The sequence below is a fragment of the Phocoena sinus genome, chromosome 18 (genome assembly GCF_008692025.1).
Source record: "Phocoena sinus isolate mPhoSin1 chromosome 18, mPhoSin1.pri, whole genome shotgun sequence".
NCBI classification, from domain to species: domain Eukaryota; kingdom Metazoa; phylum Chordata; class Mammalia; order Artiodactyla; family Phocoenidae; genus Phocoena; species Phocoena sinus.
The window spans coordinates 74,482,196-74,499,111 of NC_045780.1; the positions used below are offsets into that span (position 1 = coordinate 74,482,196).

A 16,916-nucleotide genomic window follows, 5' to 3' on the forward strand; every position below is an offset into this window, starting at 1 on the left:
GAAAAGTAAAGCAGTCGATAGCAAACTGCTCTGCTTGAATGGAAACTAGATCATCTTGAACTAAGCGTCGGGATAAAAGTCCCTCTTCTTCTCCTGGCTACTTTCACTCAGTGCAGGTCAAACTGCTCAGGATGAAGAGGATTTTATAAAATTTTATGCTAAAACGTGAGTTCAGAAGATTTACGGGGAAACCAGTGGGCTCATACTGCAACACCGCAAGATTACCCTTCACGTGTGTGCACGGCCTGATTTGAAAAATGGGCATACACATGCCCGTGGGCAGAAGGGTCTTGATAACTGTAATCACAGAGAAACAGAGAAGGCAAATTAAAATAACAAACGAAAAAGAAAGGAAAAGGAAAAGAAAACAAGAAGGAAAGGAAAATACTTTGAAGGCGCTTTTTCCATAGGAAAAAAGTATTTTATTTTTTTAAGAACAAATTCAGTTTGAAACAGATTTGGAATGTGACCTCATGGATTTCATTTTCGGGGGGCTAACTGCAATGTGGAACTAAAGCAGATCAAAAACTTATGACAGGCTATCAAAATAAAACAAAGAAAAGAAAAAATATTTATAACTCAAGCATAATACTGCGTTACTTACAAATTGGACAACGAAATTTTAAATAAATATTCATGGTACATAATTACGGCACAAATATGCAGCAATTTGGCAACCTTTTATACCATTTTTTTTCCTCATTACAGTGCAAAGGGGAATGACACTGCCGTTTAACAAGCTGTAGCTAAATACATTGCAAAATTCAGATTTTATACAAAACATCTTGCTTAGACTTTATAAAAAACCAACATTGCTCTATGTACACAATCTGGGTAAGAAAAGCCATTTCTGTCTCGTTTTCATGTGTATTTTTATTAAAAAGGTGAATAAGGCTACTGTAACACCCCAAATCCATATACAGTAAAATCTGAACCTATTTACAGCATCTTCACTTAAACATTATGGTGCAAATTCCAAAGTCGGATGACTAGGGATGAGAATACAAGGAAGGCATTTACAGTAACTTTCCAAAGCTGAACCAACTTCAAATAAAGGGACAGTTGGTAGATTGTCATATTCTGCACCACACACAAAACAGACGCACAGAACACTGGTCAATTGCTTGCAGGTAACTCTTCAACAATTCATCTGATTTTTCACAGTTTAGCATATACCCAAAATGTAGCCAACCGATGATACACACCTTTGATTTCATTAAAATCAGACTATTTCCCATTTTCCCCCTTCTTGCCCCTCTCCCCCATCCTAAAGGTAATTTTTGATGGCTCACAAGAAAATCTTGTATGAATGCACGTACAGGAGAGGTTAGGGTGATGGAAAGAATTACATATGTACTGTGGCCGATCACCATGGCAACCTTCCACAGAAATATGATATAGATATATATAATATATATTGTAGATATATATTATACATATATATATACACGTATACCACACACCCACTCACGCATACACACACGCACTTTGGACCAACATCATTTTCAGGTTCAGGAAATAGAGAAGAATTTCTGTGACAACTCATTTTTGCAGGTATTCACTGGAGGTTCGAGAACCTTAAAATGCTGTTGCTACGTTTATTCTTTTCTCCCAATTCAGAAAGCAAAGTGTTACCATAGTAACAGGACTATGTTAAAAGATGTCTATTTTGCATAGCACATAAAAAGTAGGTTTCCTGTTTACTCACTTCTTTTCCCAGAAGGGAGGGGGTGAGGGCAGGGGGAGAGAGGAAGGAAGGGGGTCAGGGTGAACTTTCAGCTGAAACCCCCTCGATGTGACCCGGTGGATTCTGGCGAACACTTCAGCCCACAGGGCAAGGGAAAACACAGCACAGAAAATAAATGCCGGTACATCTTGTCATTGTCGAAAACGATGCAGTAACACCGATTTCCTGGTATTTGGGGCTTGCATTTCCTAATCTACGGTGACGCAAGATGCCTTCAGAGGACTGGGTTATTTTTGTGTTTGCTCCCATTATTGTTATTTTTGGAGTGATGTTGTTTTTCCCAGAAGTAGCTGTCCAATTTTTTTTTTTTAAAGCACGGAGCATTGGGACCACTTAATCGCCACAAATGAATTTCCCATCTTCTGGTGTGGATTGTGTGCAATCTTAAAATATATATTAGTAAAAATCTTTCACTTTATATCCCTTGTGTTCTATATATCTATTATAAATACATCCTACCTTCCTTCTCCCCCTCGACATCATAATTTATTTCGGTCCTCGGGACTCTTAAGAGGTTTGCCATGTGTGCCTCACCTTGATACAGGGTCCCGAGCTGTGGCCTCGCTCAGTACCTACCCCTTGGCCCTCGCGGCCAGGACAGCACCGCCATAAACCAAAGTGTCCTAAGGCGCAGTGGGGAGGGGAGCGGCGGGGAAGGGGCATTGGGGGGGCCGGGGAGTCTGACCTACCTTTTATATATGAGAATGCCTTAATAACGTCGATGATGATGGAATTACAGCCTGTGTGACCTTTGGCTTTTAAACTTCTAGGTCAGATTTGGCTCTCTGCTAATCTCCTAAATGCTCTCCCTGTGTTGAATAAAATGTGATAAGTATAGCAGCTGAGTCTGCCTTAAACATCACCCAAAGCAGACCGACGACTTTCCTACAGCTTCACCGCTGTACATCCTATTGCCAGTACCACGAGTCCTGCCGGTGTCCATCCATCCCTCCAAGCCTGGCCCTCTACCAACAACGCCCCTTTGTTCCACCCAGCGTAGAGGGACTATTTCTTTTTCTTTTTTTCCTGTGCATTGCTCTTTGATAAGAGTGAATTCCTTCAAATGCACCCTAATCTACCGTGTGTGTCGTTGTGTCTCCTACTTGCCTCTTAAAATCTTAGCGAAACCAAAGTGCTGTGCTATCTAATTGGAGTTTTCCCTCCCAACTCTGTTTCAGAGGTGGCAGCGCTGAACTGCCTTTGCAGACGGCCTTTCCCCCCGCCCTCCCTCCCGTGAACTCCTCACCTTCCCGGGCTGACAGCCTAGTATCTGACTGGAAGGCTCCTTATTAGCAAACAAAATTTCTATCCTTGTATCGCCCATTCGGCGGTAGCTGCTGCAAACAGATGAAGCAGGAGACGCCAAACGTTATTAATGTCTCATTAGTGATACGGAGTGTGGCGTCAGAAGAAATCTCATGTGAAGGCCTGCAGCGCCCTGGATGACAGGAGTGTGTGCAACAGTGAGGACTAAAAGCTAGCGCTCTCCGAGAGCCTCACGCGGCCAGAGTCTGTGCGACAAGACAAGTCCGGGGTGCAGCTCGGGCGGGGGTGGGGGGGGGGGAAAGGGCCACGCCCGTGGCGGAGGACGGCCTTTCCAGGCCCAGCAGCCTGGGGGACCCGGGACACCTGCCCGGGATGCTCCCGCCCACCGACCGCTCTGTCTCCCCTCAGCTCCTGCTGAGGCCCGAACGCCCGTGGTACCCGGAAGAGGAGAGGGGCGGGGCGCACGCGGTCCCCACACGCATCTTCCACGCGAGTCTTCCAGCTGCCGGGGCGCATCCTTCGTCACCGTGGCCGAAACGCTACAGACTAGTAAGCTGTCCGACTCCACAGGGCTCTCCCGAGAAGGAGTGTCCCCTCTCCCCGCTGTGCGCCAGTCCTTCGCAGACACAGGGGGCCTCGGACCCTCCGCGGGCGGCAGCGGGACAGTAAGTTTCCTCCAGGAAAGCGAAGGCACCGCCGAGGCTCAGACCTTGTAGTAAATGTTCGCCGGGCTCTGCGGTGGCATCTCCTGGACTATGTACACGGGATGCCCGTAGTCCCCGCTGACCTTCTCGTAGTGAGGGCAGAAGACACTGTCCGCAGTCCGCAGCGGGATGATGATGTCGCTGGGCTCCGAGCCGTTGTTGTTGCCGCCGCGCTTGGGCGTGGCCAGCGTGCTGAGCGACAGCGTGGCCGTGTGCTGCGGCGAGTGCTTGCGGTGCCGTCTCCGGTACTTGAGCAACAGGACCACCAGCGTGATGATGATGACGATGAAGATGATGCACCCTGAAGCAATCCCTGCGAATAAGGCCACTTCGGAACCCAGGATATTGTTCCCAGAATGTCCGGCGCTGTTGCCGTCTGTGCTGGAACCTGCAGGGGGTGGGAAAGTGCAGCCGGAAGAGTCACCGCTCTCGCCGGGGCTGGCCGGCTGCTGGCTGGCCAGAGACTTCCCTGGCAGCTAGACTGGCAAACCAAGCGCCTCGTTTAATAGCTAAATGCAGGGATAGATTTAGGAGGTTGGGAATTACCAGATACACACTACTATATATAAAAGAGATAACCAACAAGGACCTACTGTAGAGCACCGGGAACTCTACTCAATATTTTGTAATAACTTATAAGGGAAAAGAATCGGAAAAAGAATATATGTGTGTATATATAACTGAATAATATATCTATACATAACTGAATATATATATATATATATATATATATATATATAACTGAATCAGTGTGCCATACACCAAAACTAACACGGCATTGTAAATCAGTTATACTTCAATTTAAAAAAATAGCTAAATGCAAACGGCAGAAGCCAGCCATCGGGGAGATGGGACTCCAGGTGGGACTTTGATGCTGCTCCCAGACCTCATTGCTTCCCTTCTATACATCATCATCCATCAGCTGCGTGGACAGGTTGTGACAGCCAGCCCTTGATCTTGCCCCACGTCCAGGTCAGCCAGCCTGCGGCCACCACCAGGAGGAAGAAGGGAAGTGGCCGATTCTCCAGGTCAGCATCTGCCGCCCAGGCCATGCTGTTCTCGTGCCCTCTCTGGCTACCGTGGCTTCATGGGAATATCCAAACCGCCTGCCTTTAAAGACAAGCCCTGCCGACGGCTGGGTGGAGAGCTTGCAAAGAGGGATGGGGCCTGGGAAAACGTTCAACCCGTAACTCGTTTGTATTATTTGATTTACACTTAAAATATATCTGGAAGGCAGCAGAAAACTCTCACACGGAACAGACTGCCAACCCAAATGTTAAGCACTAAAAATCTGCCTGGCATCATTATATTATCCATTTATCAGTTTGTCATAAGAATTTGACACATCTTGTCATTGAAAGTTAGAAATAACAACTTTCCTCCTTGAAGCTTGGAAAGAGATGGAATATTGCTACAGATGCTAAATTCGCACGACTACCAACTAGGCATGCGGATCCCTAATATGGAGCTGCTGACGTCTGCTCAGCGACCACCATATAAAAGATTCATTCCCGTGGTAACAAACACACAGCTATTTGTTCAAAGACCGCTAAAAAACCAAAGTTAAACGGCAGTCAATTTTATCCAGTATTCTAAACTTCTGCCAGGAATCCGTTTAATATTTTATTCTACACTGAAAATGTGAAAAAAAAATTTTGACGAAACCACCTGAAAAATGTGGCATTAGGCAACATTTTAAGATGTTACCATCTTGAATGTAGAAGAGGATCAATCAGGCTCTCTGTGGATTAGCTGTAACTAGATGAAGCACTGGTACAGTTATATATACATTAACACTGGCTTGAAGCTAGGTTTGTAAACAGCACGATAAAGTGTCAGCCAATGAAAATAGCTTTGATCTGAAAGAGCAGTGCTAATAATTGGCACTTACAGCTGATGAATTCTACTCTTTTGAATGTAAGACTTTTGTGGGAATTAATTATTTTATTCTGGTTGAGTAATTGGCAACAACTGACCGAGAGCAAAGATTACTGACTGCGGGAGCTACAAGTTCATCCTCCTGGTGCAGAAGTACATGGACTCTGTTCTACCTGCTGTGATACGAGCAGTGTGGAACACACAGACCTAGGCACACATGGGTCACGCTGCTATACCTGGATTTGGTTTGACAAAAGGACTTGTGGTTGAACTTCTTCCATTTGTACCAGCTTCAAGTTCTGGCCGTCTTGTTGGATCATTATGCCTGGTTGACCCAGTGGAACTCGCATCTATATGAAAAACAAGCGATTACTTACAGCACAGACATCTGATGGGCTCTAGCTTTAGGAGCTGGATCTATATCTCAAGAGGCACAAATAGAAATGAACATAAGATTCTTTATGCAAAGTACTGTGAGATGTAAGAATATAATTTTCCTTTGAAAACAAACGGTTCTGCTAGTTATTTCAGAGGTTTAGATGGTGAGGCCATCTGTGGAAACCGTGGGGATTCTTGCATTTGGCAGGCAGAGCACTGCAGATGACATTTTAATTTAACTGAGTGAGTTGACTGACTACTATCCCAATTTCTAATTAGAAGAATATTTCTTTCTGCACAAGAGGTCATCTCTGTGTGAAAAGGCTCAGTGAACACGAGTCTTCTGTAGTCAAGATGCAGAAGTGGGCAAAATGGCAGAAGCTTAGTTTGTATTCTGGATATTTTAATGGTGAACCAAAGAGGTGTTTTGCTTTTAAGAAGGAAAAATATATCTGCAGATACAGACATGGCAATAGACATTGTACCTGGCTGACCTCAACTTTTAGAAGTATCTCCAGTAAAAGAAGTGGGTTGCAACAACTTGAGGAAATCTGTCAGTGGCTCAAGGTGCAGAGAAAAGTTTACTTTGGAAACTAAACTGCAGAGTGAGTGAAGGCACGTGTGGGCAACGCTCGCGCCATACTAGCTGGGGGCTTGACCAGATCAGTGGCTCCGTGAAGCAGCAGACGGTCTTTACCTTGTCCAACTTTCATGAGGATCTTCATGGCTCTTGTCTGGCACACCCCTCCCTCCTGGTTATCCAGGCCCTCCAAAGACCCATTTGATGTAGCTGATTAAAAATAAAATGGACAAAACAAAAAAATAAAGAAAAAATCAGGAAATCAATAAGCCAAGTTTACATGAACATGAAATGTCTGAAAACAATTTGGAAAATAAGAATTCACCCTTAGTCACAAGTTTTCTTAAAGTATGAGATGCTGAAAGGCAAAACGAAAAAAATAAAGAAATAAAGAAAGATGGATATCGTCCACACTGCCGCACGTATGACCTCTGGTTTCCAATGTACTTAAGTGCCTTCTCCTCCCTTTATAATTAACGGATTTTGTCTGATTCTACAGATAAAAGGGACAGCATCTTCCAAAAACCTGACTATTTTGGAGTTAACCTCCTAAAAGCAGAATAGTAAATACGGTAATTTCAAAACGTGGTAATCATCACACAGCACCTGCTTCCTCTACTATAGATTTCCTGCCTCAAGAACAATTACCTTGATGCTCCCTGTTTGTCAAGCATCCAAGTTCTATAAACACTTGGAGAGGAGACTCCCACGCCCCTTTTCTTTCCTCAGCTTTGCTTGAGCTTAAAAGGTTGTACTAGAATGCAAGTCTTCCAATTCTGGAGTTCTCCTCCATCATTTTGTACTCGACCCGAAAGAACGGATGTGTTATTGCCACCACCATCGACCTTGGTCAAACTCTTCAACCGAGCTCCCTGGTGCAGAAGAACTCTGAATGCACAGAGGGACTCACAGGTACCCGCTGCTCTCTGAGGGGCCTGGGACGGCTCAGGACCTAAGGTGAGGACTTGGTTCAGGTCCACCAGCTTGATGCCCTTCTCACCGCGAGGAGGAGGAGGAAAAGACAGAACATTTGACCAGTTTCAGTGTCTGTTTTTTACCAACAGTCTATGCCCTACTCTGTTTCAACCCATTGTTCTATCTCTTTAGGATGGTGAGTTCTCTGAAGAGCGCTGTAACTAAAGCTGTAAAAAGATAGGCTGCCAGGTACCTTGCTGAGGGACAGGATTTAAATTACAGGTCAAGTTCCAGAAGAGAAAAGGAGGTGGGGAGTGAGACGTTTTCATTCCTCCACAGTTCAAGGGGCAGGGAACGTAAATGTTTCATAAACAATTCTGCCAGGTAAATCCTTCTCTACTTTAATTACCAAAGTTTTGTCAACTAACTCTATACTTTTAAAAGCACTGAAAAAGGGACAGATTTTCTGAAAAAAAAAAATACATCCAAAGACATTCCTTTAATGGGCTGTTTGTTTTCCAAATGGTGGGGCAGCAGACAAGTTGGACAAGCATGCATGGAAATATGCATGCTGTGGGTAATTATCTTGGCTGGAAAACAAGGCCAGGATTGACTTGTCTTTGTGTTCTCAAGTTAGCGACTTTTACTTTCTCTGTTTTCCTTAATAATAATCACTGCCTCTTGTGTGCAAAAATATCTCTTTGCTTATCTGAGTGTTTCCTTAAAGTCCAGCCTCACAATCATATCTCACTCTTCTTCTATTGCTGACACTGAGTTTCTCCTGGGAAACTGGGCAAAAATTGCCATCAGTTTTTTTTTCTTTTTAGGGTGAAAAGTAGATAGTATCCTCTTGTAGATTGTTGAGAAAATGCTTGGCAGATAAATTAGAACAAATACCTAAGAACTAACTCTGCATGCTTCTGCGACTCTTAAAAAAAAAAAAATCATCTTTTTTTTTTCCCCCATTTTCTCCATCTTCTTTCCCTTTTGTTTCTTCCAAACATGTACCTAAATTTCAAAGTAGCCTTTCCTCCTAAAGGCTTAGAACAGTATGGATATCTACAAGCAGGCACTCTTTCTGGCCAATTTCAGAGCAGTGCTATAATCTTCACTTATTCACAGTTTTCTCATCTGATCTTTCTCAAGATGTAGGATATGCTTTTATATAGAAAAAAAACAGTGGAAAGCTGATGTCTTTATTTGGCTGACAGTTTCAAAGGTTTAGTTTACTTAATTCAAGTGGAATCGCCATGTTTTCTAATTAATATACACGTAAATGCACCCCAATGCAAAGTTCAATGCCTAAGTTTTTCTTGCTAAAAGTTGAACACTAAGTTAACAAATGATAAAAATAAGATCTGAAGGGTGGTACCCAGAAAGAAAAAAGGTGTGTGGGGGGAGGAATATAGATTTACTGAATATTTATTTTAACCTTGAGGTAAAAAGGTAAAAGGTTCAGGTCTAAAACAAAAAAATAAAGGAACATGAGAAAGGATAGCCAAGGCATGGCAGAGAACTGTCCCTGGTAAACAGAATTCAGAACTGCATCTGCAGAGGCAGAAACTACAGATGACTTCTACTTTGTCAGTCTGGAAGTGCAAGAGGTGCACATAACCTGAGTGACTTTTTCTTCTGATTTTAATTCGTAGGTCAGTGCCTTTTCTGAATACCAATGCCTTCGTGGAGAGCTCCCTTTGGTTTACTCAAAGTGATATCTGAAGAACTCCCAAATGTAAAGAACTCCAAAAGTATTCAAATTAAACTGCAATCTATAATTTAACATCCACAAACTATACACGGTAGGAAGAAAATTGGGTAGTGTGAGATGAAACGGCTTTGCATCTTTCACAGTGGAAACTTTTTTTATGCCTTGGGGAGGAAAAAACCCCTCAAGCCCTGGAGGTGCACAGAAGGCACCTGAAAATGCTGCCTTTGCTGAGTTCTTGGAGGCCGAGGCCACTGCTGGGATGGGGGAGGATGAGGGGAGAAGGGGGAGGGCAGGCCAAGAGGCAGAACTTTGGGAGTGAGGAGGGCTCTTCTGCTACATTCTGGGCTCTGCACCTTTCCCCTTTAAGTCAGCCTGGAAGGTGCAAAGGCTACTGGAAGATACTGAAAAATTCATTCCTAACATCAAAACAGCATGTTAGGAATGCTTAAGGCTGCTTCAAGGGGGGCTAAACTTTAAAATTCAGAGGAAATCCCCTGGCGGTCCAGTGGTTAGGACTCGGTGCTCTCACTGCTGGGGCCTGGGGTTCGATCCCTGGTTGGGGAACTAAGATCCCCGAAAGCCGAGTGGTGCAGCCCCCCCCCCCCCAAAAATACGGTTAGATGCTCTGCCAGGAAAGATTTTTGCCCCAAGTTAGGTATGATGTAATAAGCAGTCAGGGAAAATCCTGGTTTTTGTTTTTGCTTTTTTTTAACATCTTTCTTGGAGTATAATTGCTTTACAATGGTGTGTTAGTTTCTGCTGTATAACAAAGTTTATCAGCTATACATATACATACATCCCCGTATCTCCTCCCTCTTGTGTCTCTCTCCCACCCTACCCATCCCACCCCTCTAGGTGGTCACAGAGCACCCAGCTGATCTCCCTGTGCTATGAGGCTGCTTCCCACTAGCTATCTATTTTACGTTTGGTAGTGTATATGTGTCCATGCCACTCTCTCACTTCGTCCCAGCTTACCCCTCCCGCTCCCCATGTCCTCAAGTCCATTCTCTACGTCTGTGTCTTTATTCCTGTCCTGCCCCTAGGTTCATCAGAACCTTTTTTTTTTTAGATTCCATATATATGTGTTAGCGTACGGTATTTGTTTTTCTCTTTCTGACTTACTTCACTCTGTATGACAGGCTCTAGGTCCATCCACCTCACTACAAATAACTTGATTTCAGAAAACCCTGTTTTAAGATGTGAGCACCAACGGAAACTTCAGAAGGTCAACTTCATAGCAAGTTCAATTATAAAATAACTCAGAGTAACTTCAACTTACTTTATATTTGATCTCCTAGTAAAAATTAATGTCTCTTCCCCACGATCTGCTTAACATGGAGAGTGGAGAGCGTGGGCCTAATTCTAGAGCTGCCTGCCCACCTCACCACCTTGAGAAATGGCGCAGCTCAAAGTCTTCTGTCCTCATGGCGCCTCTTTACTGGCAGCGAATTCTGCAATAAAGCCTCAAATTAATATTCTGATTTCTGCTGCAACAGCCAGTCACCAAGAAGCTTTAAAAGCCTTAGTGGCTAACTTTGAAATACAACAAGAAATTGCTAACGCTTGGGAACAAAATCTACTTCCATTTCAGGAGACGGTTTTGCAATTATTCTTATTGTTGATTTGAATGTATTGGGAATTTTTAACTTGGAGAAAGTGAAAACAAACGGTTAACCTCATTCTACTTAGTTCTCCTTTGCGTCTCTCTAGCAGTAGCATCTAATGCCACCACAATCACAGTATTACTGTACTAGCTGTATGAAGCTGCATTTAATCATTTAGAGATAGAAAAACTAACACTGTTATATCTAAGCTTTTAGTGCCAGGCCTTTTTTTTTTCCTTGGCCCAGGGAAAAAAATAGACTTTATAAAATTAAAAATTACTAGAAAAGTATATCTAGTTAGAAAAGAGGTTTAATAAAGATACATGGGCATTTTATAGCGTGCTTTTAAAAGCTTTTGCTTCAGGGATCTACCTGCATGTAGTGAGTGCACTGAAAACACTAGACTGTTCCCCCAGGGCCTGATTTTAAGTGGGTGGAAATCATTGCTCAGCAAAAAGTACCCTGAGTTCACAATGCCTAAAAGTTCTCTTCACATCCGAAAACTACTCCGCCAACATCCGGGCGTTCCCATTTATTTGTACACGAACTTATCTACAGTGTGCTGGTTATCTGAGTAGAAAAAAGAAGAACCAGCGGGTAAAGCAGACTGAAAGGGCAGGAATATTTCTGGCTGTGTTTCTTAGACTGTGCCCACGGAGAGGAAGTCCTATCGCATTTTAATGCGTCTTCATTTGGTTGTTACTGCTCTGCACACCAGGAAGGGTAAGCTGCTGCCCTGGATCTTGGCTGTTTTTATTTCAGTCTATCACTTCGGTAGTCAGATGGAGAATTAACTGCTGGATGTGTGCCGAAATATGGGTCCCATGCACAAAGAGGTTAGGAATGAGGGCAGCAGAAACAAATTCTACAGAGTAAATGCATCCCTATGAAGGAATATTCTTAGGTTATCATGGAAAGAATGAAACATCAAAATATACTACTGAGGACATTTTATACTATTTTATTTATTTGTTTGTTTATTTATTTATTTGGCTGTGTGACACGGCATGTGGGATCTTAGCTCCCCAACCAGGGATCAAACCCACACCCCCTGCGTTGGAAGTGTGGAGTCTTAACCACTGGACCGCCAGGGAAGTCCCTATACTAAATGTGGCTTACTGGGATGGGGCTGGGATGGGGTGGGGGGTTGATGGACACTCCAAAGCAAATAGTTTTTATGAACTTCATCAAAGAGGTCCACCAAAGAGACACAGATAATAAGCATACAGGGTCAGGAAAATGAGAGAGTTCAATTTTTTAGTAAGAATGAAAACTTTGTGTTCATATAAACTGCACATGACAAAATTTGCTCTTATTTGATTACAAAACAAAGACCATTTTATGAAAATCCTCTGTCATCTTCTTGGCACTATTCTTGTCCATCATGTCATCATACACTGGCCCTGCTAATTCTGATTTCTTAGGGCAGCCTTTCAACAAATCAGTCTCCTGAAACTCAACTCAAGAACTAGAAGAACTAAATGCCTATTACCTGGCAAACTTAGGAAATAAAAGAAGCAGAACCAAGTGAGAAACGTGAAAAGTAAAGCCATGACATTAAAATAAATATGACACATAAACTAGGTTACTGTTTTCTTCTAGCAGGGCTGACAAATTTTTGAGTGTCTAAAAACAAAAAATTAACTGAGATATGTAAGTTGAAAACCAGAAGGCTGATAAAAATATAACTACCTAATGTGAATATACAACTCAGGAAGCTAAGATCTACCCTACTTCACACCCTGACACGAATTCAAATTCAAAATATATGATGCACATTCAAAAAATGTACTAAAGAGACAGGAATTCAATTTCTAGAACTCAGTGTAGTTCAGTGCCTTGGGTATCATGGTTTTCCTTTAAGATACCAACTTAGAAGAAAAATTCTAACCATGGAAATGACAACAACCCCTGACTGCCAAAAATAAATGCCCTTTTCTTTAATTAATAAAAACTTCTGAAGCAAAAACATCTGTATAATGTGCCGAAAGGACAATGAAAAAAATCACTTCTTCTAACTTCTTCCTTTTTATATGCTTTTCTCTGTGGATTTATAGTCAAAGAAATGAGAATATACCACCATGATTTTCCAAAGGCCTCACTATTTTGCTTGGTGTAATATCAAAAAAAGTTCAGCAGTATTTCAACACATACGGCAGTTTATCCCAGAATGCCTGACCTTAGAGTAAAAGTTTTATAGATTCTTCTTAAAATGGCCTCGATTTGACAAAAGAAAAATACAAAGGAAGTTACACGATGTGTGTGTTTTTCACCCAAGGAAACAGTGTTCCAGAACAATGGGATGAATCACCTGAAGTAAACCCACATCATTCTGGTTGTGTTTTGAAATTTGAAAGCAGTAAGTCAGGCATTAAGAGGTAACTAGCTTAGCCCCAGTGACTTCTTTACAGCACAATTAATTAGTTTCTCCACTAGACAGAACGATTTGGAAAAATGAGTTAAAAAACCAGAGTCACAATTTAGCCCATCCTCCCATATTAAAATATGAGTAAAGATACCAAGTATCCCGTGTAAATGGATGTTCTTGAATAAAATGGTATAATTTTATTTCCTCAATGTTAAATGTTCACCATGAGCAATGATAGGATATTTTACTGACAGCTTAGAAATGAGAGTTTTGAGACATGTAACCTTGAAACACTTCTGTAAACTGCTTTTGTTTCTGTATTCACTGAAAGATTGGATGACATATTACTTTGCCACCTTCACTCTTTTGGGAAGAGGGAAGATACAAAGAACTGAGTCTAAAGGTGCCAATATATGTTAGTATATTTCCTATCTCCCGTGTTATGCGAGACTTGGACGTTGAGGGAGGTCAGCCTATAAGAGAGAACGGTAGTAAACACCATCCCTAGAACATAAGAAATTCCATCACAGCTTACTCATTAAACCTCTTCACCATTAAGAAGTGTATACAAAAATTAAGGTAGTGACAATCACTGAAGATGCTAAGAGCCATAGTCATCTTTGACGAGATAGTCCTGAAAAGCCACTGACTATACACAACCGGAGTGGAAAAGAACAGGCGGTAAATGTGAGTGTGCAAGTATGTGCACACATAGCGGGGATATGTCAGTGACAGAAATACCTTCCAGGCTCAGTGGATGCTCTGACACTATCCTGAGAAAGATCAAGTAGGCCTGGTAATAAATCACCTGTCCCCTCTTTTTACAAGAGGCATGCTTAAACACACAAGATCATTTATGAGTGGCTTACTTTCTTTCCCCTCAAAATACTGCTTGCAACACCTTGATGTCTTGATTTTTCATAAATTCTGTTGCGGGAAAACATCTCTTTCTGAGTCTAAAATTTTATTGCTAAAGTTATGATGATTTATGCAGGTAGTATCTCTCATCAGGCAAGAAAAATTTTCAACAAGATTTCATTAAAAAACTTTACATCTAGCGTGCTTTCAGGGAGTTAATCTTAGTGTCACTGATTCAGAATGAATTGTGAGAATGTGATAGTCAATGGTTAAAGCATAATTTACCTTTATACATGAGAGTCAACCTTACTATGGGCTGAAACCTACTAAGGAAGAAGAATCATGTGTTAAAAATAGGGGGCCAGATGACCACTTCAATATAATGATCAAACTCACGTTAAAAAAAAAAAAGGATGATGTCAGAGTTCTAAAGATAAAACATAATTCCCTATTGTCTATATTAGCTTTACTTAAGCATTCTGATTTTTTTTAAAAAATGAGACTTCCTGGTCAAGAGATAGTGATAACATCTAATAAAAATATTCTGAGCCATGAAAAAACATGTATTTGCATGAATTATTTCTAGCACACAATTTCTAGCCCATCCCGAGTTTTTGACGGTCTTCATCATTGACATATCTTTGTGGAGATGTGGAAATGTCTAGAGAGTGAAGGGTCAGAGTGAAAAGTTCACAGTGGGGAGGGCACACATCCCAGAAGCCTCGTGCTCAGTCTGCTGTCACTAATCGCCTGCAATGATATTAATGACCCAGTAATTGGGAGACCGCGGCACTGAAGTGGAAAACCTCCATCTGAGGCAGGGTTCACCTCTGGGTGGTAGGGCTTCACCAGTGACTGAATTAATGTTTGCTGACAGTTTAGAACATAACACTGTAGATGAGAAAATGCACCACTCTCATGGCATAATAGCTTAGATGGACATGATGTTATTTGCTTTGACCATCTAGAGACCAGTGGTAACCCCAGTAAAGTGCCCTGTCTGAATTTGCCCTACACATGAACCTAATTCCGTTCAGGGGATGTGTTCTATGCTCCAAGAAGCCAAAGCAATTTTCCACATGTTTGCTTCAATAAAAGAATACCTTCATCTCCTGGTTTAACATCGGGAACAAGGAAACTGGGTTACTCCACTAATGCAAAAAGCCATTTGCAAAGCAGGACTGTCTTTTAGCAACACACAGCCTAGCTCCTCTGTGAAGTGATCAGTTACGCTCCTGACAGAGGTTCTGCCTGTCCATCCATCTGCCCATCCATCCATCTATACATTTATCCACTCATCCATCCATCCACCCATCTACCCATCCATCCATCCCTCCCTCCCTCCATCCATCCATCCACCTTGTCCACTCATCCACCCATCCATCCACACAAACTGTAGCACTTGTATACTTGGCTAAGGAAATTTGAAGTTTCTTACTACCTCTTTTGTACATTTGAGAGATTTTTATTATTTTTAATTTTACTATTTAGCCACTTCCCATTGAGGGGCTCAAAGTACATTTGACCCCTGAACAACATGGGGGTTAGGAGCACCAACCCCTACCTAGTCGAAAATCTGAGTACAATTTATAGTCAGCCCTCCGTACCCACAGTTACTCCATATCCACGGATTCAACCAACAGCAGACAGTGCAGTGCTTGAGGATTTACTACTGAAAAAAATCTGCATGTAAGTGGACCCAAGCAGCTCAAACCTGTGTTGTTCAAGGGTCAACTGTACTCGATAAAACAAAAAGCACAGTCTTATTGACGAAATGGAATTGATTGATAGTAGCTCTAAAAAGAAAAAAGGAAATTCAGGAGACCCGACAAATTTCTATTACAACCACCATTAACCAACGGCCCTTTCTCCTTTCCTACTGCTCTGTAGAATTTCTTAGGTCAACTTTGGGGCACATGACTGAAGTTAGTTATACGTTACAACAAAGGACAGGGCCTCTGGCCCAACACGTCTGATACAAACACAGAGTTGTCTGATATCCAGTTCGAGTAGCATCCTTGCATTGCTATGTATGCACTAGGTATGTACATATGCTCTCTTTACTGTCACTGTGTATGTGTCGTGTATGTACTCGTACTCTCTTTACCATACTCTGTAAGTAGTGTGCTTTGGACTAGACCATCTTTCCTCTTGCTTTGTGTACATGTATATGCTTGGTGACCCAGGAGACACTGTCATAAAGTAATGACGTTGGTCGAAGGGTCTGACAGCCCAGTTTGAGTTTTGCCCCTGACATTTCAATGGCTGTGTGAACTGAACTAAACTACTCACACTTTCCAAGTTCTGTTTTCTCACAGTGATAAAAATTCCTCTGTCACCTGTCCTTTGAGACTGTAAAGTGACAGTCTCAAAGAGTGTGTGAGGCCATAACACTTCCCTCTAAGTGATCAAACACCCAGCCTGAGATTTCAGACTGTTAGGAACAAACGTGGGACTCTTAAAAACTATATAAATAAGTTTTCGCCAAGTAATCTTTTCATGTCTGTCTAATGCCTCTTGGCTATTTCTTAAAGTACTTTATTTTGCTTTAAATTTTGATGATACATATTTAAAGGCTATTAAGAAAGAACTCATTCTCATGCTTGTACAAAGAAGTCTCCAGGACTGTTCAGTTATTTACAAGTCTAAGTAAACTTTGCAAAAGCTATAAATACAGGTGCTAGAGATATTAAGACGTATTTTATGAAATAGTAAAGGCAGTTTTACTCTGAGCAATTCCTAAATAATCCTTTTTTTCCAAGGAATCGCCTTCATTTCTCATCTGCTCTTATTTTACATAGGAGGTTTTCAGTCTCTCCCCATTGCTTTAAGAACCAGTCATCTTGTCCGTTCATGAGTTATTTTGGGAATAAGGAACAGTGCTCACAGGGCAATCTCTGTCTAGCTTTA

The 16,916-nt window shown here is 42.0% G+C and overlaps 1 protein-coding gene across 1 annotated transcript in view; it reads right to left on the reverse strand.

The window, feature by feature from the left end:
* Positions 1-1,610: 1,610 nt before the first annotated feature.
* The window catches only part of EFNB2 (ephrin B2), a 44,885-nt gene continuing 29,579 nt past the window's right edge, over positions 1,611-16,916 (reverse strand). Inside the window, exons 3-5 of the mRNA XM_032611619.1 lie at positions 6,671-6,763; positions 5,832-5,945; positions 1,611-4,105 (exon numbers count right to left, since the gene is read on the reverse strand). Of these exons, the coding sequence (XP_032467510.1) occupies positions 3,717-4,105; positions 5,832-5,945; positions 6,671-6,763 (596 nt within the window). The 3' untranslated portion in view covers positions 1,611-3,716. The remainder of the gene's footprint in view (positions 4,106-5,831; positions 5,946-6,670; positions 6,764-16,916) is intronic.